The sequence below is a fragment of the Pogoniulus pusillus genome, chromosome 4 (assembly GCF_015220805.1).
Source record: "Pogoniulus pusillus isolate bPogPus1 chromosome 4, bPogPus1.pri, whole genome shotgun sequence".
Lineage (NCBI taxonomy): Eukaryota > Metazoa > Chordata > Aves > Piciformes > Lybiidae > Pogoniulus > Pogoniulus pusillus.
The window spans coordinates 39,040,927-39,068,380 of record NC_087267.1 but is presented as its reverse complement, the minus strand read 5'-3'; the positions used below and the strand labels follow the sequence as shown (position 1 = coordinate 39,068,380).

General features: G+C 42.8%; 1 protein-coding gene across 2 annotated transcripts in view; it reads right to left on the bottom strand.

Annotated features, from left to right (window-relative positions):
• Positions 1-27,454, bottom strand: part of FAM107B (family with sequence similarity 107 member B) — a 71,763-nt gene that overhangs the window by 11,710 nt on the left and 32,599 nt on the right. For both annotated transcript variants that reach the window (XM_064142605.1, XM_064142604.1), the window contains exon 2: positions 740-923. In XM_064142605.1, the coding sequence (XP_063998675.1) occupies positions 740-867 (128 nt within the window). In that variant the 5' untranslated portion in view covers positions 868-923. The remainder of the gene's footprint in view (positions 1-739; positions 924-27,454) is intronic.

Below are 27,454 nucleotides of genomic sequence, written 5' to 3'. Positions count from 1 at the left end.
CTATCCCAGAATGAAAGAAACACCATTTGCTTAACATACAAAGAAACACTTGTGAAGAAGCAGTGCAGGCACCAGACTATCACACTGCATTGCAAGAAATATCAAGTAGGCAGAGGACAGTTTCATATGAAATAAAACACATGATTTATTTGATTTAAAAGTGGCCTTACACCCAGTGTGCTGGGAACAGTGAAAACCCACAACTTGTATCATCCTTTTGGTAGCAGCAAAACTTGCTCAAATACCTGATAAAGTTAAAAGAGTTCAAGACAAATTATAGTGCCCAGATGGTGACTATGAAATATGCTTGGGGAGAACTGAACTTGTCCTCTTGAGACTGACTCTTTGTGAGTATTCACCAAAAGAAAAGAAGTCTTTTACAGCAGGCTTTTGCAGAGCAACTGCAATTCAAACAGAAATATATGCCAGAGTTAAGGATCATAGGATCACAGAATATATCTGATTGGAAGACACCTCAAACATCATCCAGTCCAACTTTCGACCCAGCACTGAAGGGTCAACACTTAAACTATGCCCCTAAGTGCCAGGTCTACACACCACTTAACACCTCCATGGACAGTGACTCCACCACTGGCCTGGTGGAATCCTTCTATCTTCAAGACCTGAATCAGCCAAAAGCCTCTGCTGAGTTGTGGGTAAAATGTCATTTTGATGGAACTAAAGCTCAAGCTGTGTGTTTAGGGTAGGAGGCTGACACGAGTGATTTTTAGGCTCTTACCTTTTCTGATTCATAAGCAGCTCTCTATGGAGGTCTTGATGATTCCGGGATGACTTCACAGGATTAATTAATTTCTGAGGTCTAATTAATTCAGGATTGTCATCATCTATGTAGTCTGGTTCAGCCATAATCTTTCTTGGAACGGGATATGGATCTTTTGGTTCAGTGTCCTTGTTCACAGTATCTGTAAAACAGGAGGAAAATGCAGTAAATCTGCACTGAAAGACCTTTTAAAAAGTATTAAAACATAAAGGCAGCATTGGTAACAGTTATGCTTTTGTTAGATTAATTTTGTCTGTAGTACACAAAGGCTCTCAGAGCAAACAGCAGCAACATCTTTTGAAATAGACATTAATTTCAAGATGACATCACCTCCAACAGCCTTCACCCACTGACTTGAAGACAGATTCCCCCCTTTTAAGAGGAGCTACACAGACAATTTAAGTTAAGCACATGAAGAGCCTTATTGATTTTAATAAGCCTATTCAGAGGAAGCATTTTTAGATGAACAAAGACATTTTAAATACAGTCAAATACTCTGAATGTGTACCAAAACCATACAGAGTCTCATTTCCTGCCATCAGGATAATGCCAGCTATGGAGAAAAACACCTTCTCCACGGCAAGCCCTGAACTGTACTTTACTGAGAAAAAGCTTCCACATGGAAATCATCAGATCTGCAGTTGTTGGGAGAGGAAACAGAATTCTGAGTGGAAAGTTAGGGGAGAAAAAGTTGGGTGAGGTTGTTATTTAAAGGCCACATTTCACCCAGTGAAAATCCACAGAAATCCACAGTTCTGAAGGTAGTGAAGTCTTGGTGATTTATCTCACATCTGGAAATGTGGCATCTCCTTGTCCTGCTATAGAAAACCTATCTGCCCACCAAATCACAACTCTTCTAACAACAGCTGACAAGTAAACTACATTTTTCAAATAATAGATATGTGACCATTCCCACCCCCTTCCATTAAGAAGCCTCAGCCACAAGAAGTTCCCTATCTAAAACAAAGCACATTCAGAGCAATTCTGTCTCCACTCGCTGTTGTGGAAACAGATCCCACACACAGAATCTGCAATTGTTGCTTTGATGGAACATTGGCCCTTCAAACACACCCCAAAAAATGATCCCACAGCATGTGGGTTTACAGAGATGAATCAATGGGACATGAAAGAAAAGGCAAGAGCCTGACTGGCAGAACAGCTGAATGCCACGCACTGCATGGTATGGCGCTACGAGACAAATCAGAGACTCACTAGGATTTACCACACATCTTCCAGTAAAAGCTGAATACATGCTTTAATTTAGAGCCCAGTTACCAGCCCTTCCCTCCCTCTCTCATTTCATTGGCTGCAAAACCCAAGTTTAGCCTCTGTTTAATTTCTAAACTATTTTCTTTCATTAGGAATCACAAGATTTTAGGGGTTGGAAGGGACCCAAGGAGATCGTTGAGTCCAACCCCCCTGCCGGAGCAGGACAATCCTATCTAACACAGATCACACAGGAACACATCCAGACAGGCCTTGAAAGTCTCCAGAGAAGGAGACTCCACAATCTCTCTGGGGAGCCTGTGCCAGTGCTCTGTGACCCTTACAGTAAAGAAGTTCCCACTTGTGTTGAGGCAGAAGCTCTTTTGCTGCAACTTACACCTATATTGGGTGTAAGAGAGAATCTCAAACTGTTGCTCAGGTCTGATTCATATTGTTGCTCAGGCCTTATTCAAAATCCACTTGGTGCAGTGGAAAGATTTCCACTGATAATTCAGTACATTAATATACTGACCAAGGCCACCACCAACCCACTTGGGCTGCATGTACACTTAGAGATGAAGAAGCAAAACAACGGGACCAAGTTTTCAGCAGATGCAGGCAAGACATTTTGGTTTTAGTGTGTCCAATGGACCCAATACAACCCTTTCAGCTCCTTTGTTTGAGTGGATGCTGTGAATTGTGTGCTTTATTGGTGCTACCTCTCACACACTAAGTTTCTACAGAGCAAATCTGATGAGAAACAGCTTACCAATATAAGACAGACTCAGGGTGGCCCTTGAATTATTTTTTCAAGGCAAGTTTACATGTAATGCTTCTGAAATCTCTGGGGGTGCTACTTCAAACAGGGACCTTTGAAACAAATAGAAAACTTGCCCACAGTTCAAACCTGTATAAGTGTATCGATGGACATGGCATAAACCTCCCACTGACACTGATCATGCAGTATAAATAATTCTTCTGTCAGTCCCCCCTGCTTTGATCAGGCAACAAGATATCACCACACATGCCAGATACATGTGTTCACTGAAAAACTGAGGTCAGAAGAAAACTTGGAAGATTACTAATCCAACCTCTTGATGAGAGCAGGAACAGCTATCAAATCAGACCAAGCTGCTCAAGACTTCACCAGTAAGATACTGAAGTCCTCCGAGGCTGCATAACCTCTGTGGACAACCCTGCTTACCGATCTTCATGGTGAACTTTTTCCTTATCTATTGTTTCAACTCATACCCATTGACTCTCCCCCTCCAGCCATGACAACACTGAAGGTACTTCCAGGATTGGGGGGCTGCTGTTAGGTTCCCCCAACCCTGCCTCTGCTTCTGGCTGAGCCAGCCCAGGTCCCCCAGCCTCAGGCACAGCGCTTGCTCACTGGTCTCTCTGCCCACCCTAGTGAGCCTTTCCTGAACTCATACCTCACACCCCTCAATGTTTAATTGCATACATATAATTTTTTATATATATATATGTGTGTATATATATATATATACATGTATATATAACCTCACCAACCCAAGCACAGTAAAAGCCCCAGGCCACAGCATACTTCTCAACATGTACCACTAAACCATTAATACAAAGTGGGTAAAAGTCCATGTACCACAGACAATGAATCAAGTATCTACAGGACCTTTCTTTTTCTAAATAATGACCAAATGATTCACTGAATCACAGAATTTACAGGTTGGAAGGGACCCCAAAAGACCACCCAGTCCAACCTCCCAGGCCACCTAGAGCAGGTCACACAGGAATACATCTAGACAGGTTTTGAATGTCTTCATAGAAGGAGACTCCACAATGTCTGTGGGCAACCTGTTCCAGTGCTTTGTTACCCTCACAGTGAAAAAGGTTTTCCTTATATTCACATGGAACCTCCTACACTCCAGCTTGCACCTGTTGCCCCTTATCCTATCATTGGACATCACTGAGGAGAGTCTGTCTCTGTCCTTCCAACACTCTCCCTTCACATCTTTATAAAGATGAATGAAGTCACCCCTCAAGCTCTCTCCTCCAAGCTAAAGAGCCCCAGCTCCCTCAGCCTTTTCTCAGAATTGAGATGTTCCACTGCCTTCATCATCTTTGGGGCTCTGTGATGAACTCTTCCAAGCAGGCCCCTGAGGTCTTCTTGAACTGAGGGGCTCAGAACTGGACACAGGATTCCAGATTCATAGGTCCTCAGTGTTCACATCATACTTATCACATCTAAAAGAACTCAAATGTTACAAACCCACATAATTCTACATTTCAGTATCCAACTTCCACCCAAAACAAACTTGCTTTGCAAATACTTGTTTTTCTGTACTCCTCTATCAGTTCTGTGGCATCAATGGGGCTGCAAGTTTTCTGGAAAGCATTTATCATTGACAACTCTCATCTACATCCAACCTGCTGCTCCTTTTGCTTAGGCCAAGATGAAAACCACAGAACTCCCCTACAACTGTCTGTCATAAATGATTGTGCTAGTTTTTAACGTGAGCCTCTGTAAAACAATTTGATTCAATTCTTTCTCACAAAGATTGATATAATATTTTGCAGGACATAAGATTGCTTATGTCAAGCCCATAAAATGAAGTCTATTTGTTCTCCTTCCTTCAGACCCATCTCTGCTTAAAAAAAAAGAAACCCAAACATATTCAACTCAAGAGGTCAGGAATCAGGGTTTCCTAATGTAACATGAACTCTATGGGCAGCAAACTTGAATGAGTAAAACTCCCTTGGGAACATAAGATGCTTTCTGTGTGTGATTAAGCTGCAAATTACTTCAGCTAGGATTTCCAAACGGAGGCAGTGAAAGAGGGCATCCAGTTCCCACTCAGTGAATCCTCTCACACCCTCTGCAAACCTCAGTTTGGCTGGAGGCCACTAACCCAGTCCTGCAGAGTCACTGCGTAATGTTATATGCAAACAATACAATTAAGATAGCAAACATTCACAAGAAAACAGCCAGCTTCACATAAAAAGGAGAGAGGCACAAAGGGTTCCCCACATCAGTGACAGGCAGGAATAGCATAGCTCCGGAGATTCGTGCTGAGATTCAGGCTCACACCAACAAACCAGGCAAGCTTGACAACAGAATCTCTTGGAAGTCCTTACACAAAGTACAGTGTTCAAGCAGTAACAAAGTATTAATTCCACGAGTCTCTAGTGCTCATCACCACAAAAGTCACAACTCAGACAGCTGCTTTCAGACCATCACTAGGTGCAGCAGTGGCATATTAATAACCCAAATAATCACGTAGCAGAAATGCGCTGTCGTAAGAGCATCCGAGATGCTCCCTTTAACCATCTGCTTTCACAGGATCAATTAAGAAGGCACAACCCTCTTACCTTGTTCCCAAACAAAGAGCTTTGGATTCGAGTGATGCTTTAGCTGAGCTTGGCTCAAGTTCAGCACACCCACTAATTTGGCAGGTGCTTTCCCAGGGGATTTGCTGAATTAGCTGTTGCTGCACAAGAGGCACAAAAGCATTTATCTACCCTATCTTGTACTGCCTAAGTAACTCTCACAGACTTTATTCGTGAGTTCTTAAGTACACATGGATTTTCTTGAAGAAAGAACTCCTCAAATAAAGCTGCAAAGCAATTTCAGTATTCCACTAGACGAAGAAAATGCTTCTGTATAAAAATAACTTCAAGTATACTCCCAGAGAGAAGTTTCATGTTTTCAGATATGAAGATGTTCTTAAAGCAACCAAGAAGTACCATACTTGTACCTCAGTCTTAGAGAGGCAAGACCAAATGGTGACATACTTCCAATTCTTATTTTCCTTGGAACAGAAGTAAATCTAGGGAGAATGGAAGAGACCCTTCGAGTTGATCACACTGAACAGATACAATCAAAGCAAGGTGTGCCAGAAGCATGCAAGTTCTTCTGGGGGAATATGTCCCAGTACACAGTTTTCAAAGTGCTTCCCCTTAGAGCCATGTGGATGTTGCTCCTCAGCCACCAGTCCTGGGCTTGGTCTGCTCTCAATCTAGCCAGGAAAGAGACCCTTTGTTTAATTGTTTTTTAGCACTCTTTTGGTGATGGTGTGAGAGCAGCTGAGATGGTACAAGGTCAGCTGCTGCATTATTTGGGTTTCATTTTAAGCCTCTGTTTATTTTGGTGACATAAGGCAGCATTGGATCGGTGTGTGATATTCCTTCTGTGCTCAGGGAAGTATCTCTGTAGGAACTAGGGTTCATCAGCATGGATTAGACCCCACTGAAACTTGTATTTAGAGCCACTCAGGTCTATAATTTGTTTCCCAAAATCAAAGAGGCTCTGTGGGGAGGTCTGGCACCAGCATCTGTGCCACAGTACTGCTGCTGCCTTCTCCTCATTCTGGGAAAGGGCTCCCTGGGGTGGTGTTGGAGGTGGAAACCAGTAAAGCAGGAAGGCTCTTTTAAGTGTTAGTGTTCTGAGCTTGTGGTACTTTCCAGAGGGACTTCTAAGGAGTTTCCAGATGGGTTTGAAGTTCAGATTGAATGATCTTCGAGGTCTCTTCCAACCAAATATATTATCTGATTCTTTTATTAATTCTTTCATTGTCTGTAAAGAGTTTTTTTTTCAGCAGTGTTGCAGAGGGGAAATTAATTAATGTGAGATAACATCTTTCCAAAATTAATATTGTTTATTAATGTTGCTATTCAGAACTCTCACCACCCCTGACCATTCATTTTAATAATATTTTGGTTCTTACACGGTCATGGAAACATTCTATGGATAATAGCTAGATCCAGTAATAACCAGCAAGATATTTAAACATTAATTGAACTGGAAGCAAAGATTCCCATGGTCAAATGCTGCTGGTGGTCAATATGCTGCTTGCCCACTAGATGGCCTCAAGGAGCCCTTTCTGCTCTATGGCAGAAGGCAATGGAGAATTACAAAGAGGCATTTAAGCATTCACTCACAAATTATCATTACCCAACTCGTGGGGGTTAGCCACAGTTGAGACTTAATTCTTTCTGGCTTCTGGGGAAAGAGGCAGACAATCTCTGACCTTGTCTCCTGGCTTCTCAGGTGCAGAAGGCAGATGTGGTGCAGCCTCAGCATGATGTCAGGCTGACCACACAGGCCGATTGCGCGCAGGCATCCAGGGTCTGCTCCTGGTAAGCTCGCAATAGTGGCGTTCACCAGCAGACAATGAGGCAGTGTGCAACTGCAGCAGGCAACGGCGGAGCAGGGCACAGAGCACAGCAGAAAAGCATGGCAAAGAGCAGGGAAGCAAAAGCAGGGTGTTCACCTGCATAACTCCTTTTATGAGTGTGGGCCGAGATTAATTGCCCTTTGGGCACAGAACAGCCAATCAGGATGGCAGTTAGCCAAACCTTACCATATTAGGCAAAGACACAGGCTCCCTTTTCCCTAATTTGGGAATGGCACAGGCCTTGCACTAGGCAGACACAAGCTAAGTGTGTGTACCTTACCACTGGACCCTGGGCAAGCCAGACACAGTGGCTACAGGTTCTTTTGTGTCCTTTTCCCATGCTTGCCTCTCTGGTGGAGCAGAAAAACATGCCCAGGCAAGGCAGGACATGTATAAGCCTATTTTGGGCATATCAGGCCTACCTGTGGTAGGCAGAAGTGCTTTTATGGCAGTAAGTCTGGGAACATGCAGACAAAGGGTTACAAGGAGCCACTAGTGCTTTTAACAGATTCAAAGTAGATCTTAAGAATGCCTGGTTAAGGATTCATCAGCTGAGGGAGTTTCTGCTACAACAGGGCTCCCATGGTGTCTGCAAAACCCCCTGGTGTTTACATGGCCTTGAGGGAATTCCTCAGACTAGAAATCACCCTCCACATATGGAATCTGAATATAGAAATTCCTGTGAGACACCGTGTATTTATATTACTGCACATATAGATGCCATTTTCACCCTCCAAATAATTCCCACAACTATTTCCAGCTGTGAAAGCAAAGGTAGAGTTGAGGCCCCTTAAAAGGCAGATAAATAAATGCCAAAAAATACTGATGAACATCGTAATAATAGACTAGCCCAGGAACCATTAAGGCTAAACTCAGGCGATTTCCTCTTTGCCATAATACATTCTTGCATTAGTATCTTCCACAGAAGCATTAGCTCAAACACTGAATACCTCCTGAAGAAGATTTTATTCTCAAAACAAGCTTCAACATCTGCTCTGAGCTGTGCTATAAACCATCAAATGCTATTATTTTTAAGGCTTGACATTTTTAGCTCTTTAAACTACAGCGTAGACTTGCGGCTTGTCACAAGTAACCCAAAGGCATTCTTTGAGAAGAAAGATAATTTTACCCTCCCCTTTCTGATTTCCAGAGGAATTGGAATACAAAAATCTTCATCACGTCTCTGCTCAGATGTTACACAACCAGCACTGACTCACATTGGCCAGCTTGGGTGGAAAGCAGAAAAGCTACTTAAATGCAGAATGTGCTTTTCCTTATCTCAGCACTGTCCATGTGTGAAAGCTCACCACTATTATCTTTTCCACATAGAATCCACATAGAATCAACGAGGTTGGAAGAGACCTCCAAGATCATGCAGTCCAACCTATCACCCAGCCCTAACCAATCAACTAGACCATGGCACTAAGTGCCTCATCCAGTCTTTTCTTGAAGACCCCCAGAGACGGTGCCTCCACCACCTCCCTGGGCAGCCCATTCCAATGCCAATCACTCTCTCTGGGAAGAACTTCTTCCTAATATCCAGCCTATACCTACCCTGGCACAACTTGAGACTGTGTCCCCTTGTTCTATTGCTGGTTGCCTGGGAGAAGAGGCCACCCCCCACCTGGCTACAATGTCCCTTCAGGTAGTTGTAGACAGTAATAAGATCACCCCTGAGCCTCCTCTTCTCCAGGCTAAACAACCCCAGCTCCCTCAACCCCTCCTCTCCTCCTTTATCTATGTGCTCATAGTGCAGTAAAAGGCTCTTGGCTAGGGAGATTAACTTGATTAATCCCTGATTACAGATATCATTAATAACTTCCCACAGCTCAACTTTTAATTCAGAGCTCCTCAATAAGAAAACAGACTATTCTTTCCAGACAAGATGTTCAAGCCAGCCATCATCCAATGGGTCTGTCTCTTACTCGCATCATTTTTCATGGCTGAAAGGGATAACAGGGTTTGGATCATGGCAAAGCACAGCCAGACTGCCTGCAGAGGGAAGTTTCCTCCCAGCCCCTCATGCTTTGTTCAAAAAGCCTGCCTTTTCCCAGCTACAATAATTTTGCTTCTAAATCAGGAGAGTGTCTTCACCTGCCTCAAAATCAAACATGTTTAGGGCAGCATGTACCTACTCTTACCAGATTACACTCCACAATATTAGTCTTCAAACAAAAAGAATCCTCAGACTTTTAAACCCTTTGGCAGGCATCTTGCTTTTGTTTATGTCTCCAATGGCCTTACAGTTCTTAGGTAGGTTATTTCAACCTACTTAGCTCACACAGACCAAAGAAGAGCATCTTAGAAACCATCACGAACTTCTGCAAGGCTAATCTCACTGCTTCTTGTCATGCACTTCAAAATCTTGAGATCCCAACAGGTAAAGTAGCAAGACTGAAAAACTCCTGTCCATACTATTCCAGAACTCAAAACACCTTCCTTATGCTGGGTATCATTAGTTAACAGCTTCATTGCCAAGCCTGGTAGACAACATAGACTTTGCTCGGGAACAAGGGTGTTGCTCTCTTGTTCAGAGCAGCCCAAAGCAGTCTCAGTGATGTGGAGGATATGGAGAGAAGCAGGGCTTGCTGGCTACTGAAGCTGTTCCTGTTGTCACTTCAGAGGATAAAATGAACTAATCCACTCAAAATCTCAAGGAAATCCAGTTAATGCTCATTTTCATTCCTTAAGTGCTGCTGAGGGTACAATATCAACAAAGTACAGATAAAACATCCACTAGATGAAAAAAAAAACCCAGAAGGAAAAGGGTCATTTTAAAGATGTTTGCATTGGCACTGACACCTAAGGGAGACAGTGCAAAATTTGGGGCAGTGCTCCACAGTTAGAAGTCTCTCAAAGGCAAAGGATCCTTATGGCTCCTGTTCAATTTAAACACCATCAGGCAGTCTCTGTTCCTGTGCTTTGAAGTTCAGTCAAGTTTTCAGTGTTAAGGGAAGAGCCTAGATGCTCCTAGAGGATGTGTGGTAAAGTGCAGTGCTGGTGAGAACAGGGTAGCTAGCTCCTCTTGGTCTCTAGTCTACTTGGAAAAGAGAGAAGACACAAACAGTTTTAAGGATAGCCTTCTGCTAGAATCACCAGGCCAAATGAACAGGAATTTGTGTTAATCCAAAAGAATTTCCCCCAAGTCTGCAAGATCTCTGGTGAAGCTCTCTGCCACTAGATATGAAACTAGTTGAAAAGACTAGCACTGAACAGCTACACTGCTTTCTTCTCTTGCTCAGTTAAAGTGCTGAAGAGGTATCAGTGCAGTCATATAATTAGAGGTGGATGATGAGAGAATGAAAGTGCCCCTCTTTTCCTACTGCAATAGGAGGTCTCCACGCAGGGCAGGTTGTAAGAGCACTGGAAGAGAAGAAGATGGAGAGCCTTGTTCACCACCACATCCAGACTAGATCCCCTTTTTGTAGATGCTGTCAAAATCTGGATGTAGACTTTTCTTGCAACAAGCTACTTGGCATCTTAAGTTTTAAAATAGGCAGTGGACAAGACAGAAAGATGGGATGAAGACTAGCAAAGGCATGTAATGAAATAAATATCTGTCTTTCAACAATACACTACAGAGGTAATTATTACACCGCAGTAAACACGACTGTCAGAAGATCACTGAAATTATGCCTCCTAGGAAACACTCCACAGCACAGTTTGCAACTAGATTAATTCTAAAAGGTAACTAGTAATTAATTTATACATGGGTCAGCAGTGACCCATATGTGACTCTGAAACGATGCATTTTAAGATTAGAAAAGCAAATAAAATCAATTTATAATCCCCGCAGCCACAGTGCAACAGCGATGTGCTAGAACAGTCAGTCTGGGAAACTAAACTAAAAATCAGGGCAGGTTTGGCTGAATCAAATTTAACTACAGCGGATTATGGAGTTTTATATGAAAACTGAGCCTGGATTCAAAATCAGAAGTCCACAAAGAGTCAGAGGACAGCTTCTTCAGGGCTTTGCCACAGTAAATGTTAAGAACTGTCAAACAGTGTCACCCAGTGGTAAAGGACTTCCTGCAGGCAGGAACGGAGTAGAAAATTCAGCAGGGACAAGAGGAAAGACTGACCCAAACCCATGTTCATCACAGAATGTTAGGGGTTGGAAGAGACCTCGCAAGATTATCCAGTCCGACCCCCCTGCCAAAGCAGGATCACCTGGAGTAGCTCAGGCAGGAAAACGATGTCTCCAGAGAAGGAGACTCCACAACCTGTCTGGGTAGCCTATTCCAGAGCTTTGTCACCCTCACAGTGAAAAAAGGTTTTCCTCATGTTCACCTGGAACCTCCTGTGCTCCAGCTTGCACCTACTGCATCCTTGTCCTATCACTGGACAACACTGAGAAAAGCCTGGCTCTGTCCTTCCAACACTCTCCCTTCACATATTTATAAACATGAATGAGGTCTCCTCTCAGCCTCCTCTTCTCCAAGCTAAATAGCCCCAGCTCCCTCAGCCTTTCCTCAGGAGACAAAAGTTGCCTTAAAGTCCTACTGAACTTAAAGAGCAGAGGAACTAAATCCCACCTCCGTTTTGCAGAAAGTCTTGCATCTAAGTCATTCTATTTCTGCAAACAGTATTACAGGACAGTCATTTTTCAATTATAAAATGTTTAACACCAAAGAGGTGTATTTCTGAGGGAAAAGGGGAAACACAAGGCAGTCAGTGGCTTCTTATTAGCTGGAAGAGTGGAAACTGGAAACACTTCAAACATCTAACTGAAGATGCCAAAAGGAGATTGATGAGTGTTCTTAGAATCTAGTTCAGAAGACTTTGGCAAGATTCTTCTAAGGAAGAAAGAAACAGGTTGATGATAATGACTGTTTCTTCACTTGTTCTGTATTTTCTTCACCAGATCTAGTGAGCAAGGTAAGCAGTGTGTCCCAGTGAGGCCAAGCAAGGTCTAGGAACAAGAGTGTAAGTCATACTCCTGAAACAGAAATCTTCTTTGGATGTTACCATGGAAGGCCCTAGTAATTATTCAACTGGGCAGAAGTCTACATCAGATTTAAGCCAAAAATGGCAAACTGACCTGTGATGAAATTTTGGAGCAGGTACTTGGCACCCATGTAAATACAACTGGCAGAGCAAACAACTTTTCTTATTTATGAAGAAAATAGAAGTTAAAAAGCAAACGGAGCAGTAACAGCTACAAACTGAAGAGCTGCATATTGAGGCTGTTCTAAGAGCTCTTTGCTCATTTGACTTTTAAGAAGATCAGCCTAATTATCCTCTAAGCAACAAATGTGACAATGATTTGAGAAATTTTGCTCATTGGAGACTGGGGCTAGAAGGGAAAATTCATAAAATAAGGTGCACACTTTTGAAGTGAGTGGAATAAAACTCCAGATGCAGCACAAGATTTATGTTCAACTGCACGGAGAGACCAAATTACAGGATCCTAATTATCCCTTCTAGTTCTACAAATGTATAAACCTATGAATGCAATTAACAAGCATTTGCAAGGGGGGGGGGGGGGGGGGGGGGGGGGAGCTGAAGACTGAAATCTCTGCACTAATCAGGTAGTTATGCATTCAGTAGTTATGACTGCAAAAATGAGACCAAGGAAGCCAAGTATTTCACACACTGCCTAAGTTCACCAGTGCTGCAAATCCCCAAGTTTTGCCAATGACAGCATTAGCAGGGCTGGTGAACCTCTAGATTTTGGGTTGTGCCAAGTGCTGTTCCTTATGGCATACCAGCATCCTGCCTGGGGTTAGGACACAGCACAATCTGCTGGGCTCTCACACCTCCCCTTCATGTGTTTCTGGATGACAACTTAAAAGGAATTCTACTGCCCATAAAGGAAGCTTATTTTCAAGCAGTTTAAAAAGCCTGACATAATGAAAACCACACAAGCCAGTGCAACTTGCCAGCTTCCTAAATACATTCATAGGTAGTTATGCAAAAGTTAAGTATTTCTTCAGATTGGGCAGATAAATATCAATTCCTTGCCAACTCAAGTTCCCTCCATTTTCTAGGAAGAAACCTCTTTCCTAGGAACTAGGGAAAAAAAAACTCCCCTCATCCTGCCCTCCCTCCCCAAAAAATAAAACCAAACACCCCACCCCACCCCCAAAGTCTGCCCTAGTAAAGATTGCTGCTTGTTTTTCTTCTCTCTTTGGTGGCAAACAGCTCAGAGCAAACATCTAGCCTCTGACTTCTTAACACAAGAAATATCTGTTCTTGGAAACAGAGAAAATGAAATGAAATCACATTCTTAAATCTACTGCTACTCCAGGCTAACACACTCCCAGTTTACTCACAGGAAAGAAATAAAACCTTCACCTCATTGAGTTAGTCTTGGCTCAGGCAACAAACTACATCCACATTCCAGCCTGCACTGTGTCCACAAAAAGACACCCTTCCCTGCCCAGACCTGTTTTATCCACTCTTCAGTTGGCTAAGATGTATTTTAGGTATGTGGCTCCTCACTGCAAGTCAGTCAAAAAGAGCACCACTACAAAGGCAAGAAGGAAAGACTTGAAGGAAAAGGCAAAAATATGGAGATCAATAAGACTGTTGAAAGGTGCGGTGGGGCAAGATACCCAAAAGAAAGCTGTACCACAAGGTACTCATGACCTCAACCAAAGGCACGAGGCCCTAATGGCTTTAAAAGGAATGAGGAGGTGTAAGAATGTATGTTGGCCAGGGGAAGCCTCCTGGAAATACATGCTACAGGAGTCAGGGCACACACAATGTTGGGTCAGGACAGCCAAGCCTGGTATGGATGAACTACAACAGTGATCAGCAAGAGTCCTGCAAAAGAACACAGGCATGCCACAGGCCATTGAGCAGAAGAACATCATCTTCTCACTCTTGATGGAAAAAAAGAAGAGTTTTGAAAACCAATAATTTATAGAAAACATAAACTGTAGAAAATGTTGGCAATAGGTCACATCTGTCAAAGCTTTTTACATGCTCTTTATGAGCAGCTTCAACGAGCAGCTTCTACTGCAACCTCAAAGGTCAGGACTGAGTATCAGTCAGTACACTGCACACAAAATGATAACACCTTGCTTCTCAGATGGCAGGGTGCTGCTTTTAAAGAAACATGCCTCCATCTGAACAGTGTATTGATTGATGGGTAGCCTTTTAGCCTCACTGGAATGAAGAACCCAGAACGTCAACACCTAAACCAAAAGCACTCACACAAGTTTAGCATGTACAGAGGGTACTCTTTAGCTTATACTCTGGCAGAAGAAATTAAGTCATGTATGGTGTTTCTAGGATGTTTTCTACATTGTCTTCCTTTCCTGTTTTTCTTAGAAAGGCTTAGAACTTCTTGAAGAGGTTCAGGAAGGGAGAAACTGACCACCACTCCCTAAGCCCTCCAGAGAAGAATTTCTCAACTGTTTCAAGTAGCTAACAAAGTAAGAAATCAGAGAGAAGGCTCCAGTCTCTCAATAAAGGGATTGTTTGTTGAGCTTGTTAGCTGGTGCCCAGAAAGGAATTTCCTATAGTTGTTGCCTATCTGCTTGACAGACCACCTAGGGGAAAGTCTTAGCCTGTCCTTCCTCAGCAGCACTCATGAAGGGGGTCAGCCATGCCACCAGAGCTGCTAGGACTTCTCACATCCTTCTGCAGAGGTTTTGAAAGGGCTTTTGCTTTATGCACCACAGAAGTGGAACGGAACTGGCCTTGAATGTGAGCTGGAAGAACAGTTCAGTACACAAGTTGAACTGGAAAAAAAAAATACTTCAGTTGTTCTTAGAGATCATCTACTTCAATCTCCTCACCGCAGGCAGGGATGCCTCTCAACTGGACTCAACTGCTCAAGGCCTCATCCAGCCTGGTTTTGAATACCCTCAAAGAGGAGGCATCCACAACTTCTCTGGAATAGGTTATTCCAGAGTCCCACCATCATCATACTAAAGTCTCATCAAGGAAAATAAGAAGTACATATTCTTGTCTCTTCATGCTCAAAAATAATAAAGAAAAACCTTTTTAAAAGCCACAAAGCAAAGGGCAGCAAGGCAAGACACAGAGAACCAAGAAAGGGACTGAAAGTCTTCGTTTTAAGATTCTTGCAGCAGTGGAACAAAAGTAGTGTTAGGTCACAGCTTGGCTAATGCTAGTCAAGGCTCACAAAGAGAGAGCTGTCAGGCTGAAGAGAAACAGCATTTCACAAGTGACTCGGCTTACAACTTTACAACAGGCAGGCTGAAAAGCTGTTCCCTAGTTCTGGTCTTAGCAGCAGCAGCAGCTTTATTAATACACTGAATACCTATTGATAAGCAATCAGAAGCACCAGCTGCCAGCCACACTTCTTCGTGCCTGAAGCCAGATCTAGCTTTTGTCCCTCTGCTGAACAGACAACTCAAGGCTATCTCAGCATCTGCTCTGCCTGTAATCAAAGAGAGAAACTTTGAAGCCAACAAACTTTATACACTGGGAATAAACTGCACGTTAAAGACTCCTTTAAAATGTTACTATGTGGGATCCCCAGCAGGCTCTCATCTTGCTGTCTCAGATGTTTGTAGAAATAAAAAAAATCACAAGAGGTGTTTCTGTGGTTCTCTTCCAGCTTTCCTTCCATAGCTAAATAGGCTATTTAAAAAGAACAAATACAGAAAAATCATAACTAAAATCCCATCCAGCCTAGATGACACCCACCCATGTTTTCTGGAAAGCACACCTCTGTTTTGCAATCATGAAACAATTCAACAAATGGTCACGGGTGAATGCTTGGCACTCCACAACACAACACTGCCCCGTCACATAGAATGGTCTGGGTTGGGGGGATCCTCTAAAGGTCATCTACTCCAAGCTTCCTGTAGTCAACAGGGATATCCTCCATCAGATCAGGTTGCTCAGAGCCTTGTCAAGTCTGATCTTGAAGATCTGCAAGGATGGGCCTCAACCACCTTCTTGGACAACTTGTTCCAATGTTCTTCCAACCCCATTGTAAAAAACTTGTTCCTGACAGTCAGTACAAATCTCCTCTTCTCTGCACAACCCCACCTACCTCAGCCTCTCATAAGAGAAGTGCTCCAGTTCCCTGATCATTTTCATGGCCATGTCCTTCTTGTGCTGAGGGTGCCAGAGCTGTATGGAGTACTCCAGGTGAGATCTTACCAGATCAAAGTGGCAGACTCACCTCTTTTATCTGCTGGCCGTGCTTCTTTGGATGCAGCCTAGGATGCAACTGGCCTTCTGGGTTGCAAGGGCACATTGTTAGCTCATGTGGCATCCTAGTGATCACTGCCTTTGGAGTTCCCCATCACTAAATTACTGATTTTCTCCATGACTGTGTAACCTACAAAGATGCTATGGACTTACCAGACAGAGAGAAATTGTCATAAAATCATAGAAACAGTTAGGGTCGGAGGAGACCACAGGGATCATATAGTTCCAACCCCCCTGCCATGGGCAGGGACACCCTACCCTAGATCAGGTGGTGTCTCTGTGATCACAGAATCAACGAGGTTGGCAGAGACCTCCAAGATCATCCAATCCAACCCAGCACCCAGCCCTGTCCAATCAACTAGACCATTGCACTAAGTGCCCCAGCCAGCCTTTTCTTGAACACCTCCAGGGATGGCAACTCCACCACCTCCCTGGGCAGCCCATTCCAATGCCAATCACTCTCTCTGGCAACAACTTCCTCCTAACATCCAGCTTATACCTCCTCTGGCACAACTTGAGACTGTGTCCCCTTGTTCTGTTGCTGGTTGCCTGGGAGAAGAGACCAACCCCCACCTGGCTACAGCCTCCCTTCAGGTAATTGGGATCAAGAGTGAAAGTGGAACTGGTATTCCTGTAGGCATCCCACACATTCTTGATTCCCCTGGTTGTGCTGTAAGTACAGGAAGGGTGGTCCTCAAACGTAAGCAGTGCTTCCAAAAAATGAGAAGAAGTGGAAACCTCTTTCCTTTACTGTAAATTCTTGACCTGATACCAGTCCCACAAACCTGAGTAAAAAAACCCAGCCTTCCACAACACCTTCAAACATTTTAACCCAAGTTGCTCAAGTTGCTCCAAACATCACAGCTTGTCCATCATCTTACAACACAATCACTTTCTCAACTTGCTTGCTTAACAAGTGGAGTTCCAGATTGCCCAAGTAGAAAACTACCATCTGCCTCTTTTTTTTTTTTTTTATTAAACAATCATGTTTTGCCACGATTCACTGAGGAACTATGTTTTAAAACTGAAAAAAAAAAAAAGCTACTGAGCAAGAGGCATTCATCAAAATATAAAGTGGGAGCTGTTAATTAGAACGGGCTTGGTCACTCAGCAGGAAAGCTGCCCTGCAATTACAGCAAGGAACCGAGTCGCGACAGAAGAAAGAGGCTCTATTCTCAGCTCTACTGAAAACTGAATCTGTGATGCTGAGCAAGTCACTGAGGCCTAATCTGGAACAGGCTGTGGTTGTCATCACAAGCCAACATGCTGGACACCAAATGCTGAGAGGGCAAGACAGGCTTTTCTGGATGAGCAAACCAGTGAGAAACAGGGTGAACGATGACAACGCTGGGCTTTGTTCTATTGCAGGCAGCGTTCTGCCAACAGTTCTGGCATTCTTTATTTAGGATTGAACAACAGCTTGTTTTAGAATCAAGATGCAAAATTCAAATAGGTAATTTGTTGAATCGAGTTTAGAAAGTGAAATTGCTGACGTTTAAAATAAGCTGGAAAGCTATGGACTAACAGATACACAGAAGAAAATGTAGAAAATATGTTAGAGGCTGTGAACTTCTTGATGCTGCAAAAGAAACGCCAAGATTTACAAGTTTTATGCCTGAAAGCCCAATGCTATTTCCACCTCAAGCCTATTTTTATGAATTTCTTCCTTTCCAAGTCCCTAGTGTTCTCTTTTTTTTCTGGTTGTTACTTGTCTACAGATTTATCACTTCAACAACAAAAAAGACACATTAAACACATGCTTTTGTGAGCTGTGCTAGTAAACATGTTCTCAGAAATGACTCCAGGATGAAGATCCACATTGAAATGCTGGAATGTGAGCTGGAAGCCTGAGGGCTTTCCTATCCCACTGGTGAATGCAGCGTGTTCTTCTTGAGCATGTTAGTAATAAGACAGAGACCCATTTATTGAAATCTGTCCTCTTTAAAACATCCATGTGGTCCTCAACAGTCTCAGTGCACAGCACAATTTAAATAGTGCATCTTCTTGTAGCTGCTATATAAATATCAGCTTCCCATGGACATTTGTGTTTAAAGTCACAGCAAATGTTTGCTGCAATTAAGACCTGTTTCATAGAGAGAATGTTATCAGTCATCCTTTAATATGAATGTTAATGAGTCAGCCATAGCTTTTTTTCCTACCATTGAGATATAGGATTCCTACCCATGACACTGAGCCAAGCAGCCTGACAGAGGATGTCCCACCTGCTTTACCACTGATCCAAAAAAAGCAGCATAGAAACACAACAAAGGCAGCATTCTCACTGCCAGACAGTAACAGGATACATTTCCAGTTTAGAAAAGCAAACAGGCTTTGAAAAGTAATCCAGGAGTCTGCCTCTGCACAAATTTGTCATTGATACTTTTTGTTCTCTCACCTACAGCTTTTGCCAGCTCTGCTCAGAGCAGCAATATCACAGGTACCAGTGTCACCAAATGACACCTGGAAAACCACTACACATGTTGAACATGGTTTGAGCACGGTGTTCACTCAAACAGATGTGTATCTTATGGATCCTTCCAGCAGATGACAGCTTGCTGCAGCCAGTCCCATATCAGCTGTGTTTGAGATACTGTGTGGCAACGATCAGCTCATGCTGCACTCACATGAGCAAACAGGGCCTGCAAGGAAGCACAATCCCCCAGGAGAGCCAGGCACAATCAGCTAGGATCATGCAACTTCTGCCAGTGCCAGGTCCTACTGAAAAGCAGCACACTGGTCAATCTGTATCAGTATCACACAAAGTTATTCCAGACCAGGAACAGCTAAGCCAGCACAAGCACACTCAGCTACTCCAACCCTACAGACAACTTGTAGAAAAAGGTTAGAATCTCTGTAACATTTAAGATCTGACTAAAAAGTGACATGGAAAAGTACAGTATCTCTGTTAAGGCCAGATCCCATGATACCTGCAGCAATGACAAGAAGTTAAAAAAGGCTGGAATGACAAGATTCCAATCTGTATTATTTAAAGAGAGTCTTATTAGAGCTCATGTTATATATTTATTTTACAAACATCGATTAGAACAACCTCATTGTCCACACACACTTGAACTTCTCAAGTCACTGCGCTCCAAAAGCTTGCAGACTACACAGAGGGCTGAATCACTGTCCCCATTTTATAGCTGGTATCTTCCTAGAAGCCATGGGCACTTGAGGCTTAGAAAATAAGAGACCCTTTGGAAATTTTACCTTTGTCCTCTGTCAGTGTTTTATCCCTCCAGAGAGACATGAACTTTAGCTTGTCTTTGGCACAACAGTAACATCCAAGGTTAGGTTAGGTTACTCAGACAAAAAAAAGATGCCAATCATCATTTTTGTCCCTAAATCTCACTTTGATAGGACTACTAACCTGTTTGCTGCCAAGTTGGGCTGTATGAGATGCAATATTAAGTGTCTTTGAGCAAGGTGACAGTCATCTCCACGAGAGTCTATCAACATGGCATCACCTTGGACGTAGCTACTAAGCTGACAACTACATAGTGTTGAGTTCAGCACACTCTCTCCCAGCCATTTCCCTCCACAAACACACTTAAGACGACATCCACCACAGGGATTGGTGGAAGAAAAAAAGTCTTTGTGGTTGTACAAGGGTGCAGATTTTGATTCAGGAAGTATATGTCTGCAAATGAATTTTGATCTGCATCCTGCTATGCTTGGTGTTTTCCTATGGCTTCTATTCAACATAAACATTTACTGCCATTGAAAACTCAGTGCTTTCAGGAAAACAATGTTCAGTTAAATTCACACAGTGATTAAAAGAATCACAAGACCATTAGAAGTTTGAAACCAATGAACTTTGCAAATCAGGAGAAGTGGGTTTACTGGAGTGCAGGTGAGCAAATGTGCCTGTCCTCCATCAGAAGTACCAGTCCCACCAGTAGGGAGATTAATAAATTAGTCATTTTCAACAGAATCAAAAGGGGAAAGTCTGTAGAGGCTAGGGCATGGGCTCTATCAGGGGAAAGAAGAGATTTATGCATCATTTCAGAGTTCTTTAATCTCGTCTGGGGAGCATCTCCATTGCTAGAGGATGCTAACGTCCATTTTAGAGCAAACCTCTGAACGCCCTTTTAAATATCCCACCTAAAAATAATTCCCATGAGACAGCTGAGTTATTCCAACCTGTGTCTTTAAAGCCAGGAGGAGACAGCACATTAAATGAGTAAGGCAGACACACAGAAGGCCAAGGCAACAAGAATTTCATCCAAATTCTCACATCTCATTCTCCCATCTTTACATCAGATAAATCACTGTTGTTGAAATGCAAACGCTTCCTATTAATCCCACCCTTCAGATACAACTTGAAGTCATCAATCACTTGCTTCCATCTCACTTAAGAGCTTTTGTATATCCCACTGTAACCCTCACTTATACCAGTATGATTTTTACCTAATTATAAACAATAGCTTCATTAAAACATACATATTTATAGAAGCAATCATGCCACCTACCTTTAGGCCTTTAACTGCTGTAGCTAAAATGGGAAAGCAAGCTCCTTATAGCATTAGCATGGCTATCCAGAGGGCAAATCAAAGCAGCTATGTTGAGCACTAATGTCAAATATCATCGCTTTCAAGCAGCTTCCACAGACACTTGCTTTCTTCTGCTGAGGTTATGAGAAATCCAGGGAGCCTAGATTCCCAAACTGCTTTTAATAGCAGTGGGGGAAATAGCTTTAAAAATAAAAACTGCCAGAAACTCCAGCTCAAATATTTCAAATTGCAGGGATATGAACAAATCAAACCTGCCAGTGTTTTGTCCAATATCTTCACAATGCCAATTGCTTCCAAGCTCTGCATACTGCATAATATAAAACCATGCCAAATACTCAGTTTAATCATTTCCTGTATTATTCACTGCATTGTTTGCAATGCCTTGTGGATTAATTATCTAGATAACAAAATGACTGCAAATGCCATTAATGTTGTCAATCCAAAGTTGACATCTACAGCATCAGAGCAAGATGCTTCTGCAATCTACAGCATGAGAGAAGCTGAGCTGAAGAAAAATTTGCCCTGCTTGCTACACAAAGGTGAAAAAACCTCATCCTTGGTCCCTGTGCTGGAAGGTGACTGAAACACTGTGCAGCTGTAGAAAGCCCGATGATTGGGAAAACATAAGAGATCAAAGAGCTTTCACACCTAGAAGCCAAACTATTGAAAAGATGGAGCAAAGGGTCACTAAGTCTAACAGATCTGATTCATCTTCATCTGAAATTCAATGAGAAGCCAGAACCTCCTACCAATCACTACATAAACTTATTATGCAGTAAGTGCTATACAATGAAAATTATTTCTTAGTCCTGTATGCAGAAGTGCAACACCATCAACGGTTGAACTCACTGTGGAGCCCAATGGATCCCCAGTACTGACTGCTCACAGGATGCACACACCCCATCTTCTCCTCAAGCACCCAAACTTGACCAGAAATGCTCACCTCTTAGCATAGAAGCAGATAAATATCAAGAGCACAGCATGTCTGGAAGAAAAAAACACAATCACTAAGGGGGATGACAGACTTTATCTAAGAGTGACATCTAAAAGCTATCACTCCCCAGACTAAGCTGGTCCAAGTCAATTTAGAGAAATGATTTGTTGGAGGGGGGACCAGAAGAGGACCATGGTAATGATCAGAAGAATGGAAAACCTCTCCTGTGAGGAAAGGTTGAGAGAGCTGGGGTTGTTCAGCCTGGAGAAGACTCTGAAGAGAGTATATAGATCATTAATACATAAAGGGGGCTTATAAGAAAGATAGAGAAAGATTTTTTTACCAGGGCATGTAGAGACAGGACAAGGGACAACAGTTTCAAACTGCAAGACAAGAGGTTTAGATTTGCCATTGGAATGGGCTGCCCAGGGAGGTGGTAGAGTCACTGTCCCTGGAGGTGTTCAAGAAAAGCCTGGATGAGGCACTTAATGCCATAGTCTAGTTGACTGGCTAGGGCTGTAGGATAGGTTGGACTGGATGATCTCTGAGGTCTCTTCCAACCTGGTTGACTCTATGATCCTATGATTTGACATCAGGAAGATATTTTTTGTGATGAGGATGTTCAAACACTGAAACAGGCTGCCCAGAGAAGTGGTAGATGACCCATCATTGGAAGTGCTGAAAGTCAGGTTGGACAGGACTCTGAGCAACCTGATCTAGTGAAAGCTGTCCCTGACCTGCAGGGAGGTTGGACTAGATAAAATGTAAAGGTCCCTTCCAACACGAACTCTTCTGTGATTCTATGACTGATCATTTTTATATAAGGATATAATAAGTAAGGTTTTGAGGGTGCTTGTAGTGATTGACAAAAGCAGTCCAACTTGGAAAGAGGCACCACGTCCAAAGTGACAGAGAACCCTTTTGGACAGAGGACACTCATGTGAGTGAAGAAAGCCCTCAAGTAGAATTACTGCTGCCCCTAACCACAGATGTGGCAGTTGTGCAGCACCATCTGGCTCAGCTTGCACAGCTTGAAACATTTCTGTGCATCCTGGTTAAGCAAAAGATTTCTGTTTGAAGGATGTGTGAACTGCACCACTGGAAACAGCAGTGGAAATATTGCTGTTATTTCCAGGCCACGAAACACTCCAGATTCCAATGTGAGAAATGCCTTTAATGGAAGCATACCAAACACCACTAAACGCAAACGTGCCTAAGCTGTGTCTCTAAGAGAGCCCTGTTTTTAAATTAACTTTCAGCATGTTCTAACCTAAAAAGGGAGGAGGGAAGAGAAGAAAAAAAAAGATGAGAAGAGGAAGAAGATCTCTTTTGTGGCACCTTTTCCTGTGAAAACAGGAAGAAATATGCATTGGTACAAGCAGAAAGGAAGACAGATTTGCATCTCCCAGTTTCGAAACAAAGTGCTATCAGCAAAAGTATTAGATTATTGATGCAGAGAGAGAGGAAGTTGCAAAGCTGCTTAACATTTCAAGAAGCTGTGTGGCTTTTCACTCAGTGCTGTAGCTGGGGAAAATAAAAATATTCTTTGAGCAGGATTTAGTAACTCAATAACAAAAGTCAAATAGATTAAATGCCGCATCTGTTGTGATAATTAAATTAACAAAGCACTGATGGAATCATGTATGTTTTCCCCTTGTGTACCATACCCTGGGCAAAGATGTGCTGTAGCTGTACACGATATTTCCTGTGTATAAATTAAAATACAAGCCAAACTCACCCTTCCTGCAATGCTATTAAAAAAATCAAGGAAAATTACTCCAGGGATAAATCTGGCCCAGAGATGTTTTTTAACAAAAGTAAGCTTCCAAATAAATTCTACCAAAATAGGTCTGTGTGGAAATACCTGAAACATTTTCATTTATGTTCCTAGAGCACCTCTTAAAAATATGCATTGGAACATAGAGTTCACAGTATTAAATTGGTGGACAATGTGAAAAGAGTGTTTTAGAATGCTCTTGCTTCCAGATGATCAATCTGATCATCTCATAATTTGGATTTGTGAGATGTACTTTTGTTAGTACTGTTTCCTCCTTCCATTTGTTGGGGGGGGGTTATTTGTTTAGGGGGTGAGGAATTGGGGGAGTTTTTTACTTGGGCTGTGTCTACTGGTTATTTTTTAAATATCTAAGTATCTGCATTCTTAAATAAAGGCTACTTTATGTGCAGTGAAAATTTGGTACCAAAAATTGAGGAGTTCAGAAATTACAAGTGTACTGAGAGAATCAAACTCAGGCATTCATGAGGTGTCAAATTTTTAGGCTGAGATTACACAATCAGATGAAGTACTACTATAAATATCACCAGGTTAGACTCTCAGCTGGCATGAGCTGGAGCCAGGCTACTAAAATCAATTAATCTTCCTTAGCTTATCTGACTCACTCAGGGAATGTGGACAATATTAATAATAGAGCTCTCCACAGAACTGACTCTGCAGAAGTGCTGGCAAAGGCAGTGGCCTCGGTTAACCTTCATGCACAGGCACACAGCACTGGACACCTGTATGAAAGCACCCATAATACTTCTCCCACAAAACAGTGCATCAACTAAAATGACTAAAACAGCCAAAAAATATACACCATAGAACCATAGAATAAAGCAGGTTGGAAGAGACCTCCAAGATCATCCAGTCCAACCTATCACCCAGCCCTGTCCAGTCAACTAGACCATGGCACTAAGTGCCTCATCCAGTCTTCTCTTGAACACCCCCAGGGATGGCAAGTCACACTGACTCTTCCCAGTCTCCTTCCTATTGGAGTCCAAGTCTTTCATTACTGATCTCAGTTCAAAACAAGATGAGATTTAAATGCAGTTCTTCATCTCATTTAAAGTTCCAGGTGCTAGCCTCTAATAATAATACATATATAATCATAGACTCATAGAATGTCTTAGGTTGGAAGGGACTTTGAAGATCATCCAACCTCCCTGCCATTGGCAGTGATGCCTTTCAACTAGGCTTTGCTGCTTACTGCCTCATCCAGCCTAGCTGTGAACACCACCAGGGAGGAGGCAATCACAACCTTCCTGGCCAACCTATTCCAGGGTCCCATCACCCTTGTACTGAAAAAATTCTTTCTAAGATCCAGTCTGAACCTACTCTCCCTCAGCTTCACACCATTCCCTATTGTCCTGTCACTAAACACCCTTACGAGAAGTTGCTCTCTCGCCTTCCTGTAGGATCCCTCAAGGGACTGGAAGGTAGCTATAAGGTTCCCCCTGAAGTCTTCTCTTCTGTAGGCTGAACAATCCCACCTCCTTCAGCCTATCCTCACAGCAGAGGTGTTCTAGCCCTTGGGTCATCTTTGTGGCCCTCCTCTGGACTCACTCCAACAGCAATGTGTCCTTCTTATGACAGGAGCACCAGAATTGGATGCATTATTTGAGGTGGAGTCTCAGGAGAGCAGAATAAAGAGGCTGAAACACCTCTCCTTCCTTGCTGGCCACACTCCTCTTGATGCAGCCCAGAACACAATTTGCCTTCTGGGCTGTATGAGCCAGCTCATAGTGAGCTTCTCATCAATCAGTGCACCCAAGTCTCTTTCTTCAGAGCTATATCCAACTGTCTGGCTAGTTCCTATGTGAATACAGAGCTGAGTCTTCACTAACACTGGGACAAGCATAAGATATAAACAGGTAGGATTGATGATTATTTTAGAGCACAAGTCAAACACAACAGAAATAAAAAATCTGTTCAACAGATCCTCCTTGAAGAAGATATTCTTAGCACATCTGGAAGAGACCACAGAGGTCATGAGAAAATCTGCAGTGCTCTCGTGGAAGCCATCCTCTCCATGAGAGGCACTGGGAGGCAGCGGGTGCACACACTCCTGCTGCCATACAGAAGAGGCCACTGCGTTCCCAGACAGCACTATTGTCTACAGTGTTGCTCTCACCAAGTCTGTTTTCCATCCTCCAGCTTTTACAGTTTTGTGTAAAGTCCCCTTGCAGTGGCCCGGGAGCATGTACTTCTGCTCCCCCCTGTTTTCCCACCAGCAAGTCACAGGCTCAGAAGAGAGTCCCACAGAGCAGACAGCTCCCAGCTCCCCTCTCTATCAGACCTCCTAAGATGGGAGTCTGTGGAGGGAGGAAAGGAGAAGGCTGGCAGGAAAAGTCATTAAACGTGCCATTTTGCAAAAAAGAAGCACTTGGATGGTTCTCACCATCACTGTGCCCAGCTTTCCAGCCCTCAACACAGGAAGGACACGGACTAGATGGAGTGGGTCCAGGAGGGCCACAAGCATGATCAGAGGGCTGGAGCACCTCTGCTACAAGGACAGGCTGAAGGAGCTGAGGTTGTTCAACCTGCAGAAGAGAAGGCTCTGGGCAGACCTAAAAGCAGCCTTCCAGTACCTGAAGGTGGCCTACAAGAAGGCTGGAGAGAGACTGTTTACAAAGGCCTGCATTGATAGGATGAGGGGTAATGGTTTGAAATTAGAGAAGAGGAAATTTAGATTGGATGTTAGGAAGAACCTCTTTAGCATGAGGGTGGTGGAACACTGGAACAGGTAGCCCAGGGAGCTGGTTAAAGCCCCATGCCTGAAGAACTTCAGGGTCAGGTTTGACAAGGCTCTGAGCAACACAGTCTAGTGGAAGATGTTTGTGCTGACTGCAGCAGGATTGGATTAGATGACTTTTGGAGGTCACTTCCAACCCAAACCACTCTACGCTTGTAGAACCACAGAAGGATTCAGGACTAAGGGCTAGCAATGGTCCTTCACTGATAAGGTAAAGGGAGAAGGGTCTGGACATAAGATGCCAGTCTTAGAAAAAGGTTTTAATTATTAAAGCAGGGCATCTACTCTTATACCAAGGCACTATAACTTATCTAAGGAAAATAACACACTAGTAGGAACTTTTCTTTTCCTTCCACATCTTCCAGGCATGGCATTGCTAGAGTTGGTTTGGAAATGTTTCTATTGCTCCTGCCACAGTCCTGAAAAGAGATGGCAAAGAGGTGTAACTCACTCTCCTCACTGAGATTCCAAATCAGAAGACAGGTTTATTCTTCTCTTTTTTTCCCCCTATACATTTATTTGCATGCAATTACTCAGATAAATCCTACTCCTCAATCTCCTGGGGCAGAATTTATTCCAATAACTGAGAGGGCTTCTATTTCTTCTCTGATGTTCTGTTTTTCAGGGCAAGGTTATTTTTTTGTGTCTGTGATCCTTTTTTCAATTATGCAAAACCCAAGGCAAAATTGTAATAAAAAATGCAACAACTCTATTGCTTATTTTTGTGGTCTGACATTTTCATTTCATGTCATAATGAGTCTAATCAATCTATCCTGCATTACACACATATCACATTCCTAACCACTAGCAATTACCAATACATATCAGATTTCTTTCTTCCAGAATTGTATAAAAATTAATGTCACTTGTCACAAAAAGAGTTCAGACTACAAAGAGCAGCATACAAAACACTAAGTATTTTAATCTGACACCATTCTTCACACAGTTCTCAAATCAAAAGCAACAATGTTAAATTCTGTTATTAGTCCTTCTGCTTGAATCATCACTCTGAATAAAGGCATTTATGAGAAGGAGGTCTGCAAAGCACTGTCTTAGAAGTCATCAAACAAAATTAAAGCTGAAACTGAACAATTTGGTCATCAAGATGAACAAAAAATACCCTCAGTAAATCACAGAATCACCAAGGAAAGGCTCAAGTACTGAACAAGGAGCATCTGTAGAGGCTCTGTTCTACT